The 27,255-nt window shown below is 42.5% G+C and overlaps 1 protein-coding gene across 2 annotated transcripts in view; it reads right to left on the reverse strand.

Annotated features, from left to right (window-relative positions):
- The window catches only part of LOC139155549 (E3 ubiquitin-protein ligase SMURF1-like), a 51,509-nt gene that overhangs the window by 15,932 nt on the left and 8,322 nt on the right, over positions 1–27,255 (reverse strand). For both annotated transcript variants that reach the window (XM_070730731.1, XM_070730732.1), the window contains exons 2-12: positions 12,227–12,265; positions 10,615–10,723; positions 9,543–9,676; positions 9,345–9,410; positions 8,076–8,151; positions 7,260–7,504; positions 6,107–6,191; positions 5,786–5,932; positions 4,952–5,153; positions 3,737–3,840; positions 1,270–1,384 (exon numbers count right to left, since the gene is read on the reverse strand). In XM_070730731.1, coding sequence (XP_070586832.1) covers positions 1,270–1,384; positions 3,737–3,840; positions 4,952–5,153; positions 5,786–5,932; positions 6,107–6,191; positions 7,260–7,504; positions 8,076–8,151; positions 9,345–9,410; positions 9,543–9,676; positions 10,615–10,723; positions 12,227–12,265 — 1,322 coding nt within the window. The remainder of the gene's footprint in view (positions 1–1,269; positions 1,385–3,736; positions 3,841–4,951; positions 5,154–5,785; positions 5,933–6,106; positions 6,192–7,259; positions 7,505–8,075; positions 8,152–9,344; positions 9,411–9,542; positions 9,677–10,614; positions 10,724–12,226; positions 12,266–27,255) is intronic.

The following is a 27,255-nucleotide window of genomic DNA, read 5'->3' on the forward strand; positions in this document are numbered from 1 at the left end:
TCCCTCTCGGCTTCTGGGCAGGTTTGGAAAACTCTGAGTTGATGATGATTTTTAAGTGAGCGATTGCTCACTGCTCAGCTTAGAGGGAACTATGCTCAGGAGTCATGGGTCCTGGATTTGGGGCTCATTCTGTTAGTTAGCCCAGAGGTCCCCAACCTTTTTTGCACCAGGGACCGGCTTTAAGCTAGACCAGTTTTCCATGGCCCGGTGGGGGGGGGGGGGCTTTGGTCATATGGGGGTGGGGTTATGGAGGGGTGGAGCTTAGTGACGCAGCCCTCCACACTTCTCCACAGGGCGGGGAGAATCAGGAGGCTCCTTTGGCGGCTGGGGGCTGCCTGGCTTTGTGATTTTTGCTGGGGGGGGGTAGTTAGGAAGGTCCTACTTCTCCCCCCCCAGCCAAAAATTCAAAGCCTATCTGCTGGATACGGGCGATGAGTGGGACAGAGCGGTGCGGAAGCCTCTTGCAGCAGCTGCTACAGCCACCGGCTTCCGCACCGCTCGTCCCACCCATCGCCCGTATCCAGCAGAAGCTGCTGCCCGAGTGCTCTTGCCCAGCGGAAGGCGAAGCACTGGGGTGGGGGGGCTGTCGGGACACCCCCCACCCCAGCACTTTGAATCCCGCCGGCCAAGAGCACTCGGGCAGCAACTTCTGCCAGGATTCAAAGTGCTCTGCCCCCCTCCCAGCCTCCGGGCCGCCACTCGGCTGTCATTTTGTAGAGAAGCAAGAAGCGGAGGAAGAGCTGGATGCTGGAGGTGGCGGAGGAAGGCGAATGCGGCCCGGAGGCTGGGAGGGGGGCGAAATATGGGAGAGAGGCAGCCTCCACGCTTTCCTTTCGGAGGAGATAAATGGCCAGAGAAAGGAATCAATGTAAGGCGCAGGGCCGCGGAGCTAGCTGTCAGCGGCGCCACGGACCGGCTGAAAAACCCCAACGGCCCGGTCCCGGTCCGTGGACCGGTGGTTGGGGACCTCTGAGTTAGCCCACTTGAGGTACCTAGGTTCACAAATTGTTTTCTTATGATGCACCATCTTGCCCAGGTAAAAGGTGATGACAATAAAAGTTTTAATTTTACAAGCATTACAGGCCACCCAGAATCAAATTTTGTGAGATGGGCACCCATGCAAATTCGACAAAGTATATAAAATAAATAACATCCCGTGGCAATCTAACATATATACAGTATTTCCCCTGTGTTAAGAGATCGTTGCTCCTTCTAACATTTATCTTCAAAAACCACCAATAGCTCCTTGGCTTTTAAAAGAGTACTTACGGGGTTGATGGAGGAATCGGGATTTATTTGCAGCGTGTAAATGTTATCGGTTGAATATTGGAAAAGCCCGTAATACGGATTCAGCATTTCGTGACATAGAAGGTACAGCCATTCCCTGCCGGATGTAATTTTCAACAAGATTAGAAATGGCAGAATGGGGAATGAAAGTTTATTCCACTTCAGAAATTGGATTAGTTCCCAAGGTGGTCTATGACAGTCTTAAGCTCAGCGTCTTTAAGACGAGTGGACCAGGGGAGATTTTTAGGAGTTGTGGTCCACGGATCTTAAAAATTTGCTGAGATTGAGAAATGCTGGTTTATGAGACAGCATAAGATGCTTTGGGAAAAAGGCTGACTCCGGCAATTGCCAACATTTAAGGGAAAAAAACCATTATGGAGCAGAGTCCACAATCGTGTCAGCTTTTCTGGATCTCCCTCGCTCTGTTACAGAAAGGGATTCAAAAAGAAACAGGATAAGAACAGGCAACAGGAAGTCTGGGGGAAAGGTTTTTTTTTTTTAAAAAAAAAGAACTGCGGAGGGGTTTTTCTTTGTGGGGAAGGTGGTACCCGATGAGCTGAATGCCTGAGATAACAGGTACAGTGATACCTTGTCTTACAAACTTAATTGGTTCCGGGACGAGGTTCTTCAGGTGAAACGTTTGTAAGACGAAACAATGTTTCCCATAGGAATCAATGGAAAAGCGATTAATGCGTGCAAGCCCAAAATTCACCCCGTTTGCCAGCCGAAGCGCCTGTTTTTGCGCTGGTAGGTTTCCCCTGAGGCTCCCCTCCATGGGAAACCCCACCTCCGGACTTCCGTGTTTTTGCGATGCTGCGATTTCACTGAGGCTCCCCTCGCTGGGAAACCCCACCTCCAGACTTCCGTTGCCAGCGAAGCACCCGCTTTTGCGCTGCTGGGACTCCCCTGCATCATCACAAAAACACAGAAGTGGAGGGGAGCCTCAGGGGAATCCCAGCAGCGCAAAAACGGGTGCTTCGCTGGCAACGGAAATCCAGAGGCGGGGCATCCCAGTGGCGGCGATGGGTTTGTACGGTGAAAATAGTTTTGTAAGAAGAGGCAAAAAAATCATAAACCCCGGGTTTGTATCTCGAAAAGTTTGTATGACGACAAGGCGTTTGTAAGACGAGGCATCACTGTATTTAATTGCATAATGGGGATCTTCTGCCTACCCTGCCCCCAAACCAAACGGAGACATCTGGTTAAGGCATGTTGGAGGATTCAGCATCCGTCTAGACAGCATTAAAGCGCAGACGAGATAAAGAGATGCTGAAATTCTCGGCAAGACAAGGGAGAGGTCAAAGGCAGAGAACTTCCAGACTTAGAGAACAAAATCAATAGACAAAACAATCCAAAAAAGGATTCTTCTTTTTTTTTTTAAGCAGCAATTTAGATGCTGATGGAGTCAGCTGGCTCGGGAAATGAGTGTTCAAAATACAAGGGGAGTTGGATCAGCATTACAAGAGGGTGCCAGGATGAAATACTGTACAGCCTTAATCTCGGGTGATAACTATCCAGGTTAGGTGGATCAGGAGAACCTTTCCCAAAACAAGTTAGAAAGTCTGGCAAAGCGATCTATGCCGGCACATTTAAGCCATCAATAAACTGAAGGATAGAAAGCAGGGTTAAAAAGGAAGACGCTCTCTTTACGTCCATCCCACTGAACAGATCCCAAGGTAGAGTGAGCTTTGGGTTCTTTAAGGCTGGTTCTTATTGTGGGGTCCTCGGGGGTCTCTGAGCTTGGTTGTTTTCTCGCAGATGTTTCATTGCCCAACCAGGCTACAGCATCAGTGCTAGATGGGAATGAGGTTTGCTTCTGTTTATATAGGAAGCATCTATATCAATGATGGCAAACCTGTGGCGCACGGAGCCATATCTGTTGCCCTAGCTCAGCTCCAACATGCATGTATATGCTGGCCAGCTGATTTTTGGCCCACAAGAGGCTCTGGGAGGATGTTTTTGGCTCCCAAAGAGCCTCCGGGGAGGATGGGGGAGGGCGTTTTACCCTCTCCCAGCTTCAGTGAAGCCTTTGAAGCCTGGGGCGGGCAAAACACGGACTTACTGGGTCCACCAGAAGTTGGGAAGCAGGCCGTTTCCGGCCTCCAGAGGGCCTCCGGGGGGCGGGGGAAGCTGTTTTCACCCTCCCTAGGCATTGAATCATGGGTGTGGGCACTTATTATTATTTATTAGATTTGTATGCCGCCCCTCTCCAAAGACTCGGGGCAATTACATGCACACAGGCTCTTTTGGCACCCAAGGCTAAAAAGGTTCGCCATCACTAATCTATTTAAAGGGCCACCAAGAACAACCACAAGGAATCAGCAAAAACACTTCCATCAACACTGACAGGGCAAAGCAGTAGTATAGAAAGAGAGAGTGCCATTCTCTCCCCACTTCCCCCCCCCCCCCAAAAAAATCGTAAAAGCTCTTTTAGGATTCTGGCCCTTACCTTGCCACTCCACCATAATCTAAGCCTTCCTCTCCCCGAAATTTCACCATCAGCCTCTTCTTCAGATCTTTCGGCCTCATCTTCATTATCTGACGGTAAGATTCCTATGCACAAAAAGACGCAAGCACTTAGAAACATAGAAACATAGAAGTCTGACGGCAGAAAAAGACCTCATGGTCCATCTAGTCTGCCCTTATACTATTTCCTGTATTTTATCTTACAATGGATACATGTTTATCCCAGGCATGTTTAAATTCAGTTACTGTGGACCTACCAACCACGTCTGCTGGAAGTGTGTTCCAAGGATCTACTACTCTTTCAGTGAAATAATATTTTCTCATGTTGCTTTTGATCTTTCCCCCAACTAACTTCAGACTGTGCCCCCTTGTTCTTGTGTTCATTTTCCTATTAAAAACACTTCCCTCCTGAACCTTATTTAACCCTTTAACATATTTAAATGTTTCGATCATGTCCCCCCTTTTCCTTTGGTCCTCCAGAGCAGTGTTTCCCAACCTTTTTGGAACCACGGCACATTTTTCATATTTTCAAAATCCGAAAAATAGAAGACCACCACTGTTTTACCAAAAGCAACTGAACTTCTCACCTCACTCTCCTACCCAGTGCCGTTGCAATATCAAACTAAACATAGAAACATAGAAACGACAGAAAAAAAGACCTCCTCGTCCATCTAATCTGCCCTTATACTATTTCCTGTATTTTATCTTACAATGGATCTATGTTTATCCCAGGCATGTTTAAATTCAGTTACTGTGGATTGACCAACCACGTCTGCTGGAAGTTTGTTCCAAGGATCTACTACTCTTTCAGTGAAATAATATTTTCTCACGTTGCTTTTGATCTTTCCCCCAACTAACTTCAGATTGTGTCCCCTTGTTCTTGGGTTCACTTTCCCATTAAAAACACTTCCCTCCTGGACCTTATTTAACCCTTTAACATATTTAAATGCTTCGATCATGTCCCCCCTTTTCCTTCTGTCCTCCAGACTCTACAGATGGAGTTCATGAAGCCTTTCCTGATACGTTTTATGCTTAAGACCTTCCACCATTCTTGTAGCCCGAACAGTTATTAGTCGAGGACTTCCTGTCTCAGGTTCACCAGTACCCAAATCCCATCTAGGCCTGGCAGGACCGGCCTGCGTTTTACGGCAGGCAGATGAAAGCTAGGTCCTCTTCGTTCAGGTTCCTGTTTACATACCTCGAATATTTCTTCCCTTGACACTTCGATGCGGCAGTGGCCAGCTTGGGGCTGCTGGAGGGAGAGTTCGTGCCGGAGGAACTTGAGCTTCTGCACTAAGTCCCGCTCGTATCTCTGGGCGGGCAGCTCCTCGCTGTCTTCCAACGAACCTTCATTGGGGGCTTGCAAAGGCTGGTTGGATTCTTTTAGTTGGCATTGGTGACTTGGGCGGGGAAGGAAAGGGAGAGAATGCGTGACTTCCAAGAGCAGCAGCAGCAGGGAAAAAGGAGAGGAAAGGCAACGCCAGCGGGTCTGTTTATTTATTTAAAGTCTGTGCATGGCCGTCCCTCTAGAAACACAAGGGAGCAGCTCACAACAATAGAAACTAGGATGGCAATAGCCCAACATTGGAAACAACCCCAACCTCCTGATGATGCCTTGATATTAAAAAAAATATTAGACTGTGCAGAATCGGATGCATTAACGCTCAAATTAAAAAATAAAGAAGACTCTGACCATGATAAAACTTGGAAATGCTTTTTTGATGGGTTTAAGAGAAGAAACGAAAACATAAATTGAAATACAATAATAATAATAATACTTTCGTTCCTTTTTTTTTGATATAACAAATTACAAAAGATCTATATACAGTAATTTTTCAGGAAAGATTTGTATGAACTTAAATAAACTAAATATGAATGTATGAAGGCGGTTAAGAAAATAAAGATAATGAAAAATATATGGATAACCAAAAGGAAAAAATAGTGGATACCGATGAGGATATACTTCACCAGAAGATAATGTTGCCCTGACCCTCAGCCCCCAAAACCAAGCAGCGACTGAAGGGTGACCTACTTCATTATGTGATGCAGTCTTGGGTCTGTGAACTGGGTGGTTCTGTTGTTATGATCTACAAAATATATTCTTCCTGATACTGTACTTCTAACCTCCCAGCCTGGAGGCAGAGGTCCAAGTTCATCACAATTCACACTGTTAAGGTCTCTGCAAAAAGGAAAAAAAAGAGGAACTAGATTTAACTCAATGCCAGCATTATTTTAAATTATTTGAACGTGTCCTACAGAAAAGAGAGGCCCTATAAGTCTCCAAATCTAAGGACCCCATGGTTTAACTTCCCGCAAACGTCTAAATGAATCCAAAAGCAGCAACTGTACCTACCTCGGTATCCTGGGATCGTGCCAGGTGCTAACCCCAGTTTGTGTATGCAAAAAGTAAACTTGTCCCTGTACTGTTGTCCTTTGCTCTAAAGAGACAGAAGGGAGAAGAAAAAGAGTCTGAGAAAATGCACAAATCCCTCACAAACCTTTGTGGCTAAAGCCAGAGCTAGTAAAATTTGAGCTAAAGCTGAAAATGAGAGTTTATTTGCTTCCCTTACTTTTGTCATTGTAACACTAGGAAATGTAATGGAGTTTCCACACTTTTTATATTAATTTTTGTTTACCACTGTAGCCTCTTGTTCGCTTGTCATTTGTTGGGGGTCAGGGGAAAGGGAGGGTCTTGCCTTCTCTTTCTGCTCAAGATCCCCAGGGACAATGGGTGGGCCACTGTGGGACACAGAATGCTGGACTGGATGGGCTTTGGCCTGATTCAGCAGGGCTCTTCTTAGGTTCTTAGGTTCATTCACAGCTGTTTTAGGAGCTGCAGAAGATTTGCATGATTCCCTACCAATCACCATGAGAATCTGGTTTTAACATGGCCTTGCCCACAGACCATGTGAACAGCAGTCCAGCTGCAAAATCCTCATGTATTCATTTGAGAAATGCAACACAGACAATGTTAAAGTACTTCTGGCCAGCTCCAGGGGGGGAAACCCTCCCATTTATTCTGCTCTTAGACAACAGCCAATCGCACATCAATAAACATAAACATCTCCGGAGTAAAACTATGATGCCAAGTGAAAAACCCAGAAAGAGAAGTCCACTAAATGAGGCAAAACCACTTCTGGATGTAAAACAGGATATAGAACTCTCTTTCCCCAACACCCTTCCTTCCTTCCCTCCTTCCTGCCTCCCTCCCTCCTTTCTTCCTTCCCTCCCTCCTTCCTTCCTTCTTCCTTTCTTCCTCCCTCCCTCCTTCCTTCCTGCATCCCTCCTCCCTCCTTTCTTCCCTCTCTCCCTCCTTCCTTCCCTCTCTCCCTCCTTCCTTCCTTCCTTCCTTCATGCCACCTGACTGTCCATGCAAAATGACTCTGGACAGCTTGCAGTGCCATAAAAATATAGGAACAATTACCAACATAAAAGATAATTGAGCCACTTGGTCTTGCCTCAGCATTGCCAGAGTAGGGACAGGCAGCCCCCCTACCCAAACTCACCGTAGCCTTCAGGCAGATCTGGTGATGGCGACTGATGACCGTGGGGCCTATTTTGGGGGGTCTGGACATGGCTTCTTACATCAGGACCCCGCAATCGCTGGACCTGCAGGGTCTGATCCTGGCCAGGGGTTTCCGCGAACCTGCAGTTCCCTCCACCGGCAGCTCCTGTGCTGTCCGTGTACGGGGCTGGCTCTTCCATGTAGCAGCTCAGGGGCCTCCCAGGTCCAGAGTCTTCATAAACCGTTCTGAAAAGAAGGGAAGCTTGTTCAAGGGACAGATTTTCCCACATTCCCTGAGGAAGCGTTGGAATGACTGACGTTACGGGAAAGGGACAAAGGTCCCCAGCTTTTGGCGAAGACAAGTGACAGAAGCTTGGGCTCATCTGTCAGTGTTAGGCAAAGCCCTTCACACTGGCGGGTGCATTGTGGGGCAATCTTGTGCAATATGTTTATATGTGGACTTCAACTCCCAGAATTCCTGAGCCTATCATGCTAGCTCAAGAATTCTGGGCGTTGAAGTCCACTTGCCATAGAAGAGCCAACTTTGCCTACCCCTGGTCTAGGGGACCAGAGAACGCACATTGTGGGGCAATCTTGTGCAACATGTTTAATAGTTTGCATATCTGCACCACAATCACAACAAAGGGAATCTCACCACCCCTGGCAATGCAAGGCAGGACACTTGAATTTATTTAATTTTCACCCGATAAAGTGAGGCAGATTGGATATAAGAGGGCAGCAAGAAGGCATCCAAGCTCAGAGAGCACCAATGACCCCTCAGTATAGGGGTCTTATATATGGAAGACAGTATACCTACCCTTCATTCTCCAAGAGCCCCCTGCAGTCTACCACAGATCCTCCTGTGCCTATCCTATCTCGGGTCTGCAGGCTGACTGGAATGAGAAAAAGAGAAACACAAATTCAAAAGTCTCAGGCTGCAAATAGAAGACAGCAACAAAAATGCAAAAACATTTCTGGGAAGTGGTTTAATTTGATACCGCAAGCATTTGTAGACCTTTTTTTTAATAGACTTTCAAGTATTTGGCTATGAGCCACATGCAGAGTTCCTTCCTATGAAGGCAGATGTGAGTACTACACTGGGATAACTTAAGAGGCAGTGCATTTTCATATTCTAATAATTCAATCAATCTATAATGATAAAAAGGGGGAAAGAATACAGTAAACCTTCTATTCTTAGTGCTTCCTAGGAATTTCAGGAATTAAGGCCACTACCAATGAAAAACAATTAACAAAGCAGCCACTGCCCAATAATTTAGATTGCAGTTCATGAAATATTTTGGCTAAAACACAAAGCTTTCCATATTAATATGCAACTGGAAAGTTCTTTTCCCTCCAAAGAGTAAGGAGAGTAAATTTATCACACTAGGGGGCAGTCTAAAAAGGAAGACATTTTTTACCACCTCAGTCACATTAAAAGGTATACAGTGATACCTCGTCTTACAAACTTTTCGAGATACAAACCCGGGGTTTAAGATTTTTTTGCCTCTTCTTACAAACTATTTTCACCTTGCAAACCCACCGCTGCCGCTGGGATGCCCGGAGGTGGGGTTTCCCAGCGAGGGGAGCCTCAGTGAAATCGCAGCATCACAAAAACACAGAGGGGTCCAGAGATGGGGTTTCGAGGGCCTCGGTGTTTTTGCGATGCTGCGATTTCACTGATGCTCCCTTCACTGGGAAACCCCACCTCCGGACTTCGGTTGCCAGCGAAGCATCCGTTTTTGCGATGCTGGAATTCCCCTGTTGGGATTCCCCTGCAGCATTGTAAAAACAGAGAAGTCCGGAGGTGGGGTTTCCCATGGAGGGGAGCCTCATGGGAATCCCAGCAGCGCAAAAATGGGGGCTTCGGCTGGCAAAAGGGGTGAGTTTTGGGCTTGCACGCATTAATCGCTTTTCCATTGATTCCTATGGGAAACATTGTTTCGTCTTACAAACTTTTCACCTGAAGAACCTCATCCCAGAACCAATTAAGTTTGTAAGACAAGGTATCAATGTACTTCAGTAAAGGTTGCTTGTTATATCCAGAGTTGGACATCACAGCTATATCTGGTCAGATATTCCTTCTTACCAACTATCTGGCCTCGGACTGCATCAGTGTCTGTGGGATTTAGTTTGCATAGATCCAAACGCTGGTCTGAAAATGAACAAAGTGGAGGCAAAAAATTCAGGCAATAATATATACAATTGGGAATCAACATTCAGAACAGAGACACAAAATATTGCACAAGCCAACTCGGGAAACATTTGGCCATAAAGACATGCTTACATCCCGTATCTTTTAGCCTGCTGATGGCATTAGAAAGGAGTCGGACGCATCCCAGGAAGCCAGCTCCCTGTTTTTTGTGGATTTTCTTATGGTTCCAGACACTGATGGTGATAGAATCTGATTTTCCAACATATCTAGAATAATCAGAGGGTGATACTTAAGTGAGATTCATTGTCTGCTATGGTACAACTCCCCCCCCATTTGTGAGAGCCCATTTGAATAATGCTTTGGTTAACACTATGCCTTTATCAAAGAAGAGAAACATGCAACTAATCACTAGATTACTGTAATTTGCACAGCATGTTAAATAGATAACACACAAACATTTGTTAATTGCAGAAAACCTTATTATAAAGTACAAAGTGCTGAGCTCATTAGACTTTGGAAAGGCTGCTTTTTCTTAAAAGTGGAGTTAACGCCATCAAGGCTCGGTTTTTTGCATTAGGACTACACAGGACAATAGAAGCCTCTGGTTCCCAACAGCTGAGGAGTTATGCAAGTATTTCTAGAAAAAGTGAGGCAGGCTTCGATTTCTGGAATCCAGAAGTCAGATAAAAAACAATGTTTTTCAACTGAGGGGCTTTCAAAAGTACACGAAGACACGCCTAAAATAAGTGCCTGGGAGTCTAGCCGATATCTCGCCTCCCAATCCCCAAAATTAAGTCTTGCAAATTATTACACAACAACATTCTCTAACAAAACATGCTAATAATGATCCCCGGGGGAGTGGGCATTGCCTCAATAGTACTTCGGATCACAGCATGGCTAGGGTAAAGCATTTTAGATGGCCAGTTGCGTAAGAGAGGTGATATAGAAGGAATGGTTATTTTATGGATCATTTGGGAACTGCTTTCTTACGTTTATTTGGTAACGCACTTGCATTCATTCACTGAGTTGTTTCTCTCTTGCTGTTAAATTACCTTAGGCTCTGGTTCCTAGGTGCAGATCAAGGTTGTGAATACTTCATTCAAATAAAGGGGTAAGAAATTATTGTGGGCGGCCCAGAAATTTAAGCACTAAAAAACACATGTAAGAAAAATAAATAAAAACGCTTGTGGAACAGCCAACTTACAAATCATAATGCTGGTTCCATTTGGGATCTAAGGTGTTCTTCACAGTGTCCGTGGAATGACACTGACCAGACCCATCCACCACAACCTTTGCAAACGGGTCAGGAAGCCCTGTGAAGGACGAAGGAAGGCAATCCGGTCACCACAAAGACCAATGAATCTAGCAGATGACTACTGAGCCACAATGTTCTTTGTAATAGAGTGGGAAGAAATGTTAAACAGTTTTTTGGGAGTACAGAGCATTTAATCTCTCTGGTAAGAAAGAAACTTTTATTGTGGAAGAGGTATAGAATTGAGTAAAAGAACACAGACCATGAGCCAAATACGGCTACTCAGACCTCTTTTAGTGGCCTCCTGGCTGGCTCAAGGTCTCTGTTTCAATCTTTAACCCCAGCCTCCTCGAAGACTCCAAACCTAGGGCAATGTTGGATCCAGTCAACTTTTGCTATGCTGTACATGCCTTGATTTAAAAGCTGCACGCCTCTGGAAGAAGCATTTCCTGTGAAGCCTGGTTGCTAACTAATTCCACGGTGTGCTATTTTTAAAGTCCCCTGAAATTCTGAAAAGTGCAACTAAGCCTTTTTCGGGCTTCTAATGCACCAGGCCTGTCCGAGGAAAGAACCTGCACCGTCTCTTAATGCAACGGCGATTCCCCCGGTAAATTCACTGTGACTTGACCCTGCCATCTCACGAGAGGAGATATTTACCGTGGCTTAAAGCGCCTCACCCAATTTAGAAGGGAAGAGAGTGAACATGTGCAGAAATGTATTTGCTGGCAGTTGCCAGAGTTGAGATCTGCCTTTAAGCAGCTCACAGCAAAAAAGGCCACGCTTGTTGCTTCTGGTGGTCTGGTGCAGTGTTTTTCAACCAGTGTGCCGTGGCACACTAGTGTGCCGCGAGACATGGTCAGGTGTGCCGCGAAGCTCAGCAAGAGAGAGAGAAAGAAAGCAAGAGAGAGAGAGAAAGAGAGAGAGAAAGCAAGCAAGAGAGAAAGAGAAAGAGAGAGAGAAAGCAAGCAAGAGAGAAAGAGAAAGAGAGAGAAAGAAAGCAAGAGAGAGAGAGAGAGAGAGAAAGCAAGCAAGAGAGAAAGAGAAAGAGAGAGAGAAAGCAAGCAAGAGAGAAAGAGAAAGAGAGAGAAAGAAAGCAAGAGAGAGAGAGAGAGAGAGAAAGAGAGGCAGGGAAGGAGGGAGAGATAGAAAGAGCAAAAAAGAGAGGAAGGAAGGAAGAGAAAGGAAGAGGGATGGAGAGAGAGAGGAAGGAAGGAAGAGAGAGAAAGAGGGAGAGAAATAGAGCGAAAGGGAGGAAGAGAGAGAGAGAATTTTTTGTCCAAACTTTTTTTAGCCCCCACCCACTCCCCCCCCCCCCCGCTCAATGTGCCCCATGATTTTGTATATGTAAAAAATGTGCCGCAGCTCAAAAAAGGTTGAAAATCACTGGTCTGGTGAGTAGAGGTTTTCAGACGGCTATGCTTCCGACTCTCAAAAAACTTTCCTTAAATACCCTCCGCAGAAACATACAAGATCAGTAGACATACTAACGTCAATAGACTAGCTTCACTATGCGCAAGAGGTGCAGTGGGGAGGTATGAAAAAGTATATTTTCAATTATACTTACTGAAGAAATCTTTCTTTGCAAGATTCTTGGCACAAAGCACTGCGAGAAAAAGGGAAAGGTTAGCAGATTCCATTCATATTTCAGCATAAACAGCTCAAGCTGGGAAAAGATTTCTCTTACACACCCCAGGGCACAATTTATAAAAAGCTCAGAGACGCACACAACTGGATTAATAAATAGCAGTGTTTCGTTTTGATTATTTCCATGAATTGCACAGCAGATATTTCCCCAAACCTGGGCTTTTGCTTTCTAATTCATTTATAGGGAGAAACCATGGAAAGTCTGTCCGGTGTACTAGCAACTATTTTTAAACAAACGTATCAGGAAAGACTTAATGAACTCAATCTGTATAGTCTGGAGGACAGAAGGAAAAGGGGGGGCACGATCGAAACATTTAAATATATTAAAGGGTTAAATAAGTTTCAGGAGGGAAGTGTTTTTAATAGGAAAGTGAACACAAGGACAAGGGGACACAATCTGAAGTTAGTTGGGGGAAAGATCAAAAGCAACGTGAGGAAATATTATTTCACTGAAAGAGTAGTAGATCCTTGGAACAAACTTCCCGCAGAGGTGGTTGGTAAATCCACAGTAACTGAATTTAAACATGCCTGGGATAAACATATATCCATTGTAAGATAAAATACAGGAAATAGTATAAGGGCAGACTAGATGGACCATGAGGTCTTTTTCTGCCGTCAGTCTTCTATGTTTCTAAAAATTGGCCGTTTTTAGGATTTTGAGAATTCAGACAAGGTTTGACTGGTGGGATCAAATTAAAGCCTTGTTGAGGTTCAAGCGTTTCCCAGCCAGCTTTGTGGTTTCTTACTAGAGTTTTTAAAAACTTATTCTTCCAGCAAAAGGATTCGACACGTAGTATTATCACAGAGGTGTTATTCTTAACAAAAAATGTTTTTGATTGTTAAAAGAAACCCACAATAACATTACAGATGGGAGCAGAAGAGGCAGCCTGGAAATTCAACGAGTTGCCTTTAAACAAAAGATACAGTATTGTGAAATGCTGAAATTATGGTACTAATTGAAGAGCATTCATGTGGAACAATTCTCAGGGCACAATTTTCTTTATTCATAATCCTATGTGAGCAACGTTGCAGAGGTAACCATGTCGCACACCTCAAAGTTCAACTTCTGAACTGACGCTATAAAAGTAGCTTTCCTTATGGGCAAGGAACTTAAAACACAGACAGTTTGCTGCTGCAGGCGCTCAATATAACAGGTAGTCCTCGACTTACAACAGTTCGTTTAGTGACTGTTCAAAGTGACAACAGCACTGAAAAAAAGTGACCATGTGCTTTTCACACTTAGGGCCATTGCGGCATCCCCGTGGTCACGTGTTCAAAATCCAGATGCTTGGCAACTGGTTCATATTTATGATGGCAGCAGTGGCCCAGTTTTTGTGACCAGCTTTTTTGCAACTTTATGATGAGCGAAACCAACAGGAAATCCAGATCACTTGAGTGTTACTAACTTATGATAACAACTGTGGCAAGAGAAGTATGTAACAATTGTGGCAAACTCACTGAATGTTGCACTTTTGCAACATAGGTTTTGGGCACAACTGTGGCCCTATAGGTCGAGTGCCTGTACTACAATACTCTTATTTCTGCGATGTACTTTTTAAACAGTTTCTTGCTAGAATTTAATGACAAATAGCTTTGACTACCAGCATCCACTCATGAGAGGGAGTTCAGGGGGCCGTTACTTGTGCATGCATGAGCAAGCACATCAATAAAAGCATAAAGTAGACTTTGAAGGCGAAGACCAAAGGTTTGTTTAATCAGAAAATTCATTCTCGTCCTGCTCTGTCAAATACAGCCACTAGCTGCCAACGTCTGGCCTTTAAAAGTGAACCCTAAACATGAAGGTTCATTTATATAGCAAAGTCAATAGAAAGGGCCAAAAAGAAGCTACCGTCTCCCGATTAGAGGAGGGTGACAATCATAGTTGCCTCTAAGCTGAGCAGTGAGCAATCGCTCACTTAAAAATCATCATCAACTCAGAGTTTTCCAAACCTGCCCAGAAGCCGAGAGGGAAAGAGTGAGAGGGAAGGAGAGAGAGAGGAAGAGAGGAAGAGAGAGAAACAGATAGAAAAAAGAGAGGAAGGAAAAGAGAAAGAAAAAGAATGGGAGTAAGGAAGAGAGAAAGAAAATCAAAATCTAGTTTGAAACAGCTCAACTATTTAAGTGGCATTTTGATATTGATAGAGTTGCCCTATTATGAGCTCACTGTTATAGACACACAGTACAGTATTTTATTTTGAAATTCTCTGAGGCAAAACAGGGTGGGTTTTTTGTTTGTTTGTTTGTTTGTGTGTTTATTTAATATTTCTGTGCCGCCCAGTCCCAAAGGGACTGCCGCTCAGACACTATACTTTTCCGCCCACCCCCCAAAAAACTTAGAGGGAACACTGGTGACAATAGGGTTTTAAAGCTTCATGCGAATTACCCAAAGTGCTTTCTCCATTTTTAATTTCATGAAACGTTCTTTCCTTGACATCTGTAGTTACATGAAGAAAGAAATAGACTGGCTGAACAATGAAAACTACGCCGTGTGTTGGAAGGGGAATTTTAGACAAAAGAATGTGTAGCTGAAAGGAATGGTGTCTCCTTCCTGCTTCACATTAGGTTTCCTTAAATTCCATCTCTCTCTCTCTCTCTTTTTTTTTTTTTGGCTTTTACAAGTTTACTTCTTGCTATCAAGGCTCAGTTGGGAAGACAAAATGAATCCGACAGGTTTAAGACTGTGGGCCGCATCCAATACACTGAATTGTAACAGAAATTAAAAGTTCTGCATTTGGGTAGCAAAAAAGCCCAAGAGATGATAGAAACATAGAAGACTGACGGCAGAAAAAGACCTCATGGTCCATCTAGTCTGCCCTTATACTATTTCCTGTACTGTATTTTATCTTAGGATGGATATATGTTTATCCTAGGCATGTTTAAATTCAGTTATTATAGATTTTCCAACCACATCTGCTGGAAGTTTGTTCCAAGCCTCTACTACTCTTTCAGTAAAATAATATTTTCTCATGATGCTTGGCTTTGGGGGGCAGGAGATGCATATGAGAGAAGCATAGCAGTGTGATAAGAAATAAATAAATAAAACCATCTTAACAGAGTTAGCTCCACACTTGTACTACAGAGTTAGGCTGTACGACTGGACAACAGTGTCCAGCTCTGGAGGAAACATTTTAAGAAAAAGACAGAATGAGCGAGAATCACTCGCAGATGGATAGGTGGGATAGCAAAAGATGGAGAATTGAAAGGCTATGAAAAACAGTTGGCAGTTCTGGCTATATTTAGCCTGGAGAAGAGAAGATTAAGGACTGACAGAGTAGCAGTGAGGAGATGATCCATTCACCTTCGCTGGAGGCATTTAGTAGAGCAGTGTTTCCCAACCTTGGTCACTTATCCCTATCTGGACCGGGAGTCATTGCTCACAGTCACTCACGCCCTAATCACCTCGAGGCTCGACTACTGTAACGCTCTCTACATGGGGCTACCTTTGAAGAGTGTTCGGAAACTTCAGATCGTGCAGAATGCAGCTGCGAGAGCAATCATGGGCTTCCCTAAATATGGCCATGTCACACCAACACTCCGCAGTCTGCATTGGTTGCCGATCAGTTTCCGGTCACAATTCAAAGTGTTGGTTATGACCTATAAAGCCCTTCATGGCACCGGACCAGATTACCTCAGGGACCGCCTTCTGCCGCACGAATCCCAGCGACCAGTTAGGTCCCACAGAGTTGGCCTTCTCCGAGTCCCGTCAACTAAACAATGCCACTTGGCGGGACCCAGGGGAAGAGCCTTCTCTGTGGCGGCCCCGGCCCTCTGGAACCAACTCCCCCCAGAGATTGGAATTGCCCCCACCCTCCTTGCCTTTCGTAAGCTACTTAAAACCCACCTCTGCCGCCAGGCATGGGGGAATTAAGACTTTTTTCCCCCCCTTGGCCGTTACAACTGTATACATGGTATGTTTGTATGTATGTTTGGTTTTTATATATTAATGGGTTTTAATTTGCTTTTAGTATTGGATTTTATTGTATATTGTTCATGATTGTTGTTAGCCGCCCCGAGTTTTCGGAGAGGGGCAGCATATAAATCCAATAAACCTTGAAACTTGAAGATATCTGGACTTCAACTCCCAGAATTCCCCAGCCAGCATTCGCTGGGAGTTGAAGTCCAGATATCTTCAAGTGGCCAAGGTTGGGAAACACTGTAGTAGAGGATCATTAGCTACTCCTTAGTAGTGCTGCCGTCACAATATTCCTGTCAGGGGGTGGGCTGGATGAAATCCAAGGCTGTTTTCAATGCTATGATTCTCCGGCAGCTGATTAGACTACAGAAAGCTGAATCACGAATTGGGAATCGATTATCCCAATATTTTCAATTACATACGATCAGGCTAGAACTTTTAAATGGGAGGATCAACTGCCACCATGCATGTAGCCTTGGATTTACAGCCACAATTGAGCCCAGAATTTATGTTGCCAAGTGAGGGATCTTGTTAAGTGAGTTTTCCCCCCATTTTACAACTTTTCTTGCCACATTTCCTAAGTGAATCACTGCTGCGGTTAAATTAGTGACACGGTTGTTAAACGAATCTGGCTTTTCACTGACTTTGCTTGTGGGAAGGTTGCAAAAGGGGGGTGCTGCAATGGTCGGTTGCATGTGTGAAAACCAATTTTTTTTGTGCCATTGCAATTTTGAACGGTCACTAAAGAAACTATTATAAGTTAAGGACTACCTATATCTAGTTTGCTTTCAAGTGGCCATAAAGGGGGGAAAAAACCAGTACTGTATCCTAGTTACCAGATCGCATTAAAATAGTCCAGAGCTGGGTTTTTTCATCGCTAAAGAATCTGCAATCTCGCCCCCCCCCCCCTTCCCGTCTTCATTCGGTTTTACAGAAATAACACATCTTTGGCAGGGACACCTAAACATAGGAACATTAATTTGACTACTTCATGAGATCTGATTGTGGTTCAGTCAAAACAGAACTGGTTTTTTTTCTTTTATTCATGTCTTATCAGCTGCAAGCCAAGAATGAGCCAACAGATACTTCACTTCCTCAAGATAGAATTACACCGTTCGGTTCCTTACAAAAGCAATAGCCAACTGAGTGCCCTCGACATAACCCATACTCCAATTCCCAGAATTCCCAATCAATGTGGATTTTACCTATTTACTTTGCAAATTACAGCAGGTAGAGTGCTGTACTGCAGGCCACTGAAGCTGACTGTACACCTGCAGGTCAGCGGTTCAAATCTCATCCCCGGCTCAAGGTTGATTCAGCCTTCCCTCCTTCCGAGGTGGGTAAAATGAAGGTCTTGATTGTGGGGGCAATAGGCTGGCTCTGTTAAAAAGTGCTATTGCTAACATGTTGTAAGCCGCCCTGAGTCTAAGGAGAAGGGCGGCATAAAAACTGAATAAATAAAATAAATAAATAAATAAATAAATTGTGAGAACTCCAGGGGGAAGGGCTCTCGACAATAATTGGGTATGCAATGGGGACATGTTATAAAACCATATGCTCATTTTATGAAGCACAGCCTGTTTGGATCAACAGTTTTCGTGTAATGCTTGCTACTTACTGAACTCCCTAAATTCCCAAGCAAATTCAGAATTTGCTCTATGCTCAGAGCAGCCCAAAACATTACAGGTTGTTTGCTCCTGGGTGCATATACACCATTCACAAGGTTTGCATTTGTCATAGGGTAAACTGTCCGAGAATCACTGCAGATTAGAGAGTTGGAACATCTGGAGGGAAGGTGCGGGGGACCAGTCAAGTAACACTTAACTCAGGTTGCAAAAATTCAGTCTCATACTTTCAGGGAAAGAATTTTTTGATCTTTTCAAGAATGGAAGGAGAAGCAGAAAGAGAGACTGCCATAAGCCAAGATCAACAGCTGGGTAGAAAGCTGCAAGGTTCGGATGCAGACAAACCCTGGAGATGTCTCTGGTTTTGTGGCAATTTTGGAAATAAATACTTTTATTAGCTCTAGGGTTGGTCAGCTCTCTGGCAGCTTGCCTGTGCAAGGAGCAGGAGTTGAACTAGAAGACCTCCAAGGTTCCTTCTGACCCTATTATTTTATGTTTTATAGAAACATAGAAACCTAGAAGACTGACGGCAGAAAAAGACCTCATGGTCCATCTAGTCTGCCCTTATACTATTTCCTGTGTTTTATCTTAGGATGGATCTATGTTTATCTCAGGCATGTTTAAATTCAGTTACTGTGGATTGACCAACCACGTCTGCTGGAAGTTTGTTCCAAGGATCTACTACTCTTTCAGTGAAATATTTCCTCACGTTGCTTTTGATCTTTCCCCAACTAACTTCAGATTGTGTCCCCTTGTTCTTGGGTTCACTTTCCTATTAAAAACACTTCCCTCCTGAACCTTATTTAACCCTTTAACATATTTAAATGTTTCGATCATGTCCCCCCTTTTCCTTCTGTCCTCCAGACTATACAGATTGAGTTCATTAAGTCTTTCCTGATACGTTTTATGCTTAAGTTTAAGTTTATGAACTCTGAAGCGCCACAATAAATTAGAAAAAAGAATTTTGGAAAGGCAACCAATATAGAAACATAGAAGACTGACGGCAGAAAAAGACCTCATGGTCCATCTAGTCTGCCCTTATACTATTTTCTGTATTTTATCTTAGGATGGATATATGTTTATCCCAGGCATGTTTAAATTCAGTGATTGTGGATTTATCTACCACGTCTGCTGGAAGTTTGTTCCAAGGATCCACTACTCTTTCAGTAAAATAATATTTTCTCATATTGCTTTTTGATCTTTCCCCCAACTAACTAAATATCAAGTCATGTGAACAATGCGTCAGCCACAACTGACCAAGATAGTATTTCTTTCCATGCATACTTTAATCATTGAAATAAACCATCTTCACTATTTAATTCTAAGGCTCAATGAGACTTATAGGAACATCGGAAACAAATAGCTCAACAGAAAATGCAGATATTTTCTTCTTGCAACAAAAGTAAACATGGACATCATTAGCAGAATCAGAATGATCAAACCATTTTACTATCCCAAAAGCAAGTAAACAATCCTTTATGCATGTCAAAAAAAATCTTGTTATCAAAGACATCCGGCTGGTGACACAGGAATGGAAGAAGGAAAGAAGGCTGAATAAAACAACGCATTCAGCATACGATTCCTCCCAAATTAAAACCAATACCCTTCATTAATGTAGTCGGTTAGACTCACAGAAGACAATTTCTCTTATGGACAATTAATGAACACCCATTTGGGGAAGGAAGTGGCTTTTTTTCAAGAGACCAAAAAGACTCATCTTTTTCCCTTCTTGCCAATGGTAGTTGATGTACATTGGATTGACATCAGAAGTTATTACCAATTTCTGTCAGCCCTGGCAAACTGAATGTTTTGTACCTCTGCAGCTATCCAAAATGCCAACATTTTCTGCAATAAACTTAAAGACAGTATTAATCCTCCTGAATAGTACCAAGAATTTTATCCTGTCGTATACGCTTCAGACACCACCGTTATTCCTGAGTTGGATAAGTGGGCGTGTAAGAACCTGTCTTTAGGCCACCTGAGAATTTGCCTCTATTTCCACAAAATACCAAGCTAAGGAGTTCAAAAAACCCCACTACATATTATCTGATATTTCAACAGCAGCATGCTACAAATTTCTAATGTCAATTGGAGAGCTGACTATATTTAACTTCTGTGCATTAAAACAGTATCAACTGTATAGTACTGTGTAAGATCTATTTATACAAAGCTGAAAGCAATTAAAGAATAGCAGAGCCTCACTACTCATCCATTAAGAAGCTAGAATTCCTCAGGATTTATTCACACCTTCTTAGCCACTTAAATTCTAGTCTATCAACACACACATCCAAAATTTTAAAATAACTCATCACGCTTAGCATTATCCATACGAGACAGAATTTCCATTGAACAGAGTTGGGACCTAATTATACTTCAAGTGCTTTATTAAAGTAACAGATTAAAGACTCAATGGAATGATAGTCAAAAAGAAGCCTCAATAGCAGACATTTCAGGGTTGACTTTGATCATCTGTGCATTCTATCATCTGAAGACTTTACACCCGACAAAAATCCTTGCAGCATTTCTACATTGCATTTCAAGAAATACTTATTTTTAGTTTTCCGTATGATTTTCCCTGCTTAATTCCACTTAAAGGGATCTCAGTGCACCAAAGTTCCCTTAATGGCTTTCAGATCAGCATAATATGCAATTCCCCAAACTCAAAAATCATCAGTGACCTATTTAGGAGGGAGACTCTTGTCTAATAATTCTATACCCCTACTCGCCCTTGTTGGTTACTCATTTTCTTTGACCACCTGTGAGCAAATATCTCTCTTATTCAATAAGCTATGACACGTGAAAAAAGAGCTCTGGAATTTTTTATCATTATTAAAAAGCAGTTTTAAAATGCTTGCTGTTTGCCTAATCTAGACAACGTTCTCCATGTATGAGAATGCGTGTTCTTCCTCCCACTAGCAAGCATAACTCGGATTCCAAGTTTCACTTCATTTGCCAAAAAATGTTTTGCATACTTAATATTTACAGTTCATTGAAAGTTCTGGTTCAGGTCAGCACTGTACCCATAAGGGCAGACAAAATGAAGAATAGGGATGCATCAGCCAAGGTCAAAGATAGAAACGCCTGGGTCACATTTGAAACCCAAGCTTTAGTTTCATCAATACATCTCCAATGTTGGTCAACCATTGAGAATGGAAACTCACGCTGCTTAACAATCTGCTCTTGAACAAAACCTGAGTGGAAAGAATGAGGCTTGTCAAATCCAGACCGATGGTGCAGTCAGCCAAAACCAAATGATTTTTTAAAAAAGTATTGTAAGCTTAGGACCAGATCAGATCTTGAATAGAAGACCACCACAAAATGTCAGGACTACAAGCTAGACCAGTGTTTTTCAACCAGTGTGCCGTGAGACATGGTCAGGTGTGCCGCGAAGCTCAGAGAGAGGAAAAAAACAAGAGAAAGAGAGAAAGCAAGAGAGAGAGAGAGAGAAAGAGAAAGAGAGAAAGAAAGAGCAAGAGAGAGAGAAAGCAAGCAAGCAAGAGAGAAAGAAAACAAGAGAGAGAGAGAGAAAGCAAGAGAGAGAGAGAAAAAGCAAGTGAGAGAAAAAGAAAGAGAACAAGAGAGAGAGAAAGAAAGCAAGAGAGAGAGAAAGAGAACAAGCGAGAGAAAGAAAGCAACAGAGAGAGAGAAAGAAAAAGAAAGAAAGAGAGAGAAAGACCGAGGGAGGTAGGGAGGGAGAGAGAAAGAGAGCAAAAAAGAGGAAGGAAGGGAGAAAGAAAGAGGGATGGAGAGAGAGAGAAAAAAGAGGAAGGGAGAGAAAGAGGGAGAGAGAAATAGAGCAAAAGAGAGAGAGAAAAGTTTTTGTCCAAACTTTTTTTAGCCCCCCCCCCCCATGTGCCCCATGGTTTTGTAAATGTAAAAAATGTGCTGCGGCTCAAAAAAGGTTGAAAATCACTGAGCTAGACTGCAAAGATATACACACATGTATATGCATCCGAAGGAAGTCAACAACAAACTACTATCGCCAAGAAAAGCTCTTGCCATTTTTATTTCTTTTTGAGGCAGGATAGTGTGATTATATTGTGGCCCTCAGAAAGCATCCAAATCTCTGCAAATTATCTAGTCAAATGGATAACTGACATTGGACAATTTCCTCTCCTTCCAAAAGGGCTCTAAAAGGCCATTCCATAATTAAAAATGATGAAATATTTCTCATTTTCATAATATTGTTCAATTTATTCATATAAAATCAATTTATTCATATACACATTTATACCTTCCCATTCCACATGCATCTTTACAAGAGCACTGAAGAGAGGACATCAACTCTCTCCGATACATTAGAATTCCAATCATAGGGGGGGTTTATTCTGTTTTCAATCAGCAAAAACTCATTTCCAGATAAATCAGTTGATAAGAAAACCAATGTTCATATGTACCGAAACATCTACTCTAGGCAAAATGCTGATTGTTGGCTCTGCATTTTGGCAGATCACTTTCTATTCAGCCAATGCTCTTTGTGAGTAAAGATATTTGCACCTTCAGTCGTTAAATGCTGACAGAGTGGAGCCGGAAGACTAGATTACAGGAAAAGTGTTTGTAGGGCACATTCAGAATAGAGAGTTGAGGATATTGCCAGATTTGAATGAACCTGTTCTAGCATAATTTATACCCACTTGTGATACAAACATTCAGAAATTGTTGCCTTTCTCGTCTTCCATTGTGACTGAACAGCCTTGCGAATCATTATGTTAAACTGTCTTTAAAACAAAAAGCAATTCCTGGCACTTGATTTATGTGGATTCAAAGATAATAGGTACAGTTCCTTCAAAACCCTTGGAAAATCAATGGGTGAAACATGACCCTCTCGGGCACAGAAATGAATGTGGGCCCATGGCTGTCCTGGTGTTTCCATACATATTAATATAACTTGGAAAATGGAACTATTCTGAGAGTTAATAAAGTTTAAAGTTTATAAACTCTTGTTGAGAGAGGGGGGAGAGCGGGAGGGGGAGGGATACAGTTCTTAACCAATTCTGTGTTTCAACTTGGTTTAAAACATTTGCATCTTCAACAAAACTGCACAGAATGTAAGGTAGCCATAACAATGCAGGCCATTATGAAGGAGGGTCTTTTTCTAACTAAAGCTGTATCAGCCTATGTAATGCACTTTTGTTCCTCAAATATGACAGCATTACTCTAAATCTGAATCTATACTCTGTTTGTATAGAGTAGATCTGCACTAACAAACACTGGGCTGACAAAAGAAAGTGTAAGACCAATGACCGGCCAGAGCCCACAGAGTCGGCCTTCTCCAGGTCCTATCAGCCAAACAATGTCAGCTGGCTGGTCCTAGGGGAAGAGCCTTCTCTGTGGTTGCTCTGGCCCTGTGAAACCAACTCCCTCTGGAGATTCACACTGCCCCTACTCTCCTGGCCCTTCGGAAGGGTCTAAAAATCTACCTTTGCCGGTAGGCCTGGAACCGTTGAGCTTGACACTCTGCTCCGGCTGATTGTTAGTTTGATAGCTGATGATTGGTATGATTGTGGCTGCATGTTTTCTTTTAGTTGAGTGAGGTGGTTTTTAACTTTTTGACTTAGGATGTTTTCTATTGTTTTATATATGTTTGTAAACCACCCCGAGTCTTCGGAGATGGCACCGGACCAGATTATCTCAGGGACTGCCTTTTGCCGCACGAATCCCAGCGACCAGTTAGGTCTCACGGAGTGGGCCTTCTCCAGGTCCCGTCAACTAAACAATGTCGGTTGGCGGGGCCCAGGGGAAGAGCCTTCTCTGTGGCGGCCCCGGCCCTCTGGAACCAACTCCCCCCAGAGATTAGAATAGCCCCCACCCTCCTTGCCTTTCGTAAGCTCCTCAAAACCCACCAATGCCATCAGGCATGGGGGAATTAAGATAATCTTTCCCCCTAGGCTTCTACAATTTATGCATGGTATGTTTGTATGTATGATTGGTTTTATAACAAGGGTTTTTAGTTGTTGTAGTATTGGATTTTTACATTCTGTTTTTTGTCACTGTTGTTAGCCGCCCCGAATCCACGGAGAGGGGCGGCATACAAATCCAATAAATAAATAAATGAATGAATGAATGAATAAAAATATAAGTCCAAATAATGAATGAATGAATGAATGAAATACACTTGCTGTCTAACCATTGATGAAGAAAGCAGATTTTATTCAGAACATCTAAAATGGCAAACTAGCCAAGACCAAGGATGATAATTTTACACGATCTGAATTATCCCAGTAATATTCCTCCTCCCCCCCCCCCACACACAATAAAATTGCATGTTTAGGGCACTTAAACATTTTAATAATGATATAACCCTACAGTACTGTGGAAACCAGCTTTGTCACTATACGCAAGTTGCAATCCTATACATTAGTTGCAACAGATATATTTCTATTCTGTGGGTCAAGATGAATGATGGAACTTAAATTATATTGCACAGCTAATATGGTAAAGAAGGTGGCATACTAACACAGCATCATGTAATAAAGCAGCCTTGTCGGCTTTTAATTGTGTGGATTATGGAGTGTTTGTGAAAAGTCCATGCAGACTCATAAATAAACACCTAGACAGACATCCTGGAACAGCGGGGAAATTGTAGACAGTGGCATCCTAGAGGAATGAAAGGCAAAATGTACATATCATTCAACCGTTTTTCAAAGTTCACTGTTAATAGGATAATCAGCAATGCCCAGCTACAAATCTGTTGGGCATAGAAATCTTTGCACCGATGCGCTAATTAAGACACTAAGAGATGGAAAAAAATTCCTGAAATACAACATAGTCCATTATTCTAAACCAACTTTCGCCAATCTGGTGCCTTCCAGAGGAGTCAGACCTTAAGCTTTCATAATTTCCATGGAAGAGTAAAGTGACTGGAGACAATTAAAATACACAAGAGGGTAATCTAGAAAAACTGTCTGAATTAAAATGGCAGGAAGAAAGTGATTAACATCTGAAGTAAATCCATTGCTCATTGACTCTATTTGTTCGAACTATATAATGCACCGGTGTACAGTATAAGACACACCAAGATTTTGAAGAGGTAAGTAAGAAAAAAAAGTTTTTGTCCTCCCCGGCCCCCAGGAGTACTATGCACGCCTCCCAAACCCTCTGCATGCCTTGTTTTTTGCAAAAAAAGAACCAATTTTTGCAAAAATCAGGCACGCAGAAGGTTTGGGAGGTCTGCAGAATGCTTCTGGGGGTTGAGGGAAGGAAAAAATGCCCAGGTTTTTGTAAAAGATGGCCCATTTTTCACCCGTGTTTTGAAAAAATGGGGGCTTTTTGCCTTCCCCCAGCCCCATAAGCACTTAGCAGGTCTCCCAAATCATATGTGCACTCCATTTTTATGAAAAATAGGCCCATTTCCCAAAAAAATGGGACATGGAGGTAGGGCTTTGGGAGGCCAAAAGTGGCTGTATTCAGTATATAAGATGCACCAACATTTCCACCCTCTTTTAGGGGAGAAAAAGGTGTGTCTTTTATTCTGAAAAATATGATAGATATTGCATTTTAGGAAGGAGCAACCTATCCTGACATGATTCTGTTGCCCCAATTTTGCAAAATACAGGTAGTTCTTGCCTTTCAACCACAATTGAGCCCAAAAGTTTAAGTTGCTAAGTGAGACATTTGTTAAATGAGTTTTGCTCCATTTTACGACTTTTCTTGCCACATTTGTTAGGTGAAACACTGCAATTGTTAAAATAGTAACACTGTTATTAAGGCAATTTGGTGTTCTCGTGGACTTTGCTTGTCAGGAGGTCACATGACCCAGGGTCACTGCAACCATTATAAATATGAACCAGTTGTCAAACATCCAAAATGTAAATCTCATGAACATGGGGATGATGCACTAGTTATACATGTGAAAAAAAACAGCAGTCATAAGTCACTTTCTTTCAGTGCCATTGTAACTTTAAATGGTCGCTAAGCAAAGTGTTGTGAGTTGAGGACTATCTATAGTCAAATGTGGTCCAGATTCCATCTTTCAGTGTGAATTATTCTGAGACTTTTTATAGCCATGCAATTTTAGTCTTTATTTTAGTATGAAATGTCCCAGTAGAAAGACTATTTTTTCCACTTCTCACTTCAGACCCTCTTTTTTTTCTAGTTTACATATATGTGTTGATTCAGTCAAAAATAATCCGTCCTGACATTTTAATTAGAAATATCCCTAAGAAATATTTTCGACTGCAGGTTAGCATATTTCACTCTCCTTCTTCAAGTTTTTGAAACCTTCAGAGGGACAGGGGTGTAACTTGAATTTTTAATTTTCACCAAGGAATTCAACAGATCACCGACTAATTTGGTTTCCTTCCTAGCATTTTGGTATTAGAAAATAAGAATACTGTTGGCTGCAATTCCGGGAGACTGAAGGCAGGGTAAAAGATTTAGCAACACCAAACAAACATCTCGAGCTAAGCAACCAAGTGGCCTTCCAGATGTGCTGGATTTGCATCTCTCAATATTCCCGGCCAACATGATCCAAGGCCAAATGTCAGGAAATACGAGAACTGAAATTCAATTCATCTGGACAGCACCCATTTGCGGAAGGTTACAACAGAGAAAAGAGCTCGCAGAAAGGGTTTCTTTTTCTTCCTCGTAATGTTCGAAGCTTCTTTTCAAGATGCTCCAATTTATAAAGAACATTCTGAGTTATCCATTAAAACTGCCTTGACATATGGCAGACATTTGTTTTACTGTTTATTTGAGGATTTCTTTCCTATCTCACAAATGGTGATGGCTGCATGATTTTTAAAAATGAATTGGTTGGAATAATGAGTGGTTTTAATAAAGCTACTGTACTATTTGTGGATGTGCTTTTGAGGGTGATGCACATATTAAATAAAGAGAAAGCATAATACAAAAATTATCATTATTTCTCTATTTATTTGTTTTTCACCTTCTGTAACAGGTGCTCAAAGTGGCATATGTTACCTTCCCTTCTCCTATTTTCCCTGAAAACAACAATCTTATTACTGTTGTTAGCCGCCCCGAGTCTACGGAGAGGGGCAGCATACAAATCCAATAAAATGAAATGAAATGAATCTTCTTGTTTCAGGCCTAAACTGACCCTAAGAGCTTTTATGGCTGATGGTGGAGTAGAATTAGCAGTGAGAAGACCCAGATTCAAAAACTTAACTTCTGCACTGACTAAGTGTTGAGAGAATTACTTCCAAAAGAACACAAGCAGCACTCCAGCAGTTTAGAAGAAATTTACTTTTTCCCTGACCGAGGAGGGAGCAAAATTTAACCTACATTCCATAATTGTTCATAGCATACTTGACAGAAAATCATTAAGGGAAGATCCTGTCACTTTATACATCCCTTTATATTTTTAGTGACAGGAGATCTTTGGCTGTTAGGTAGCTAATAGTTAATCCTTACGGTAGTCATTTGGAAAAGTTATTTCTAGAGCTTGACATA

Source organism: Erythrolamprus reginae, unplaced genomic scaffold (assembly GCF_031021105.1).
Source record: "Erythrolamprus reginae isolate rEryReg1 unplaced genomic scaffold, rEryReg1.hap1 H_3, whole genome shotgun sequence".
In the NCBI taxonomy this organism is placed as follows: Eukaryota; Metazoa; Chordata; class Lepidosauria; order Squamata; family Dipsadidae; genus Erythrolamprus; species Erythrolamprus reginae.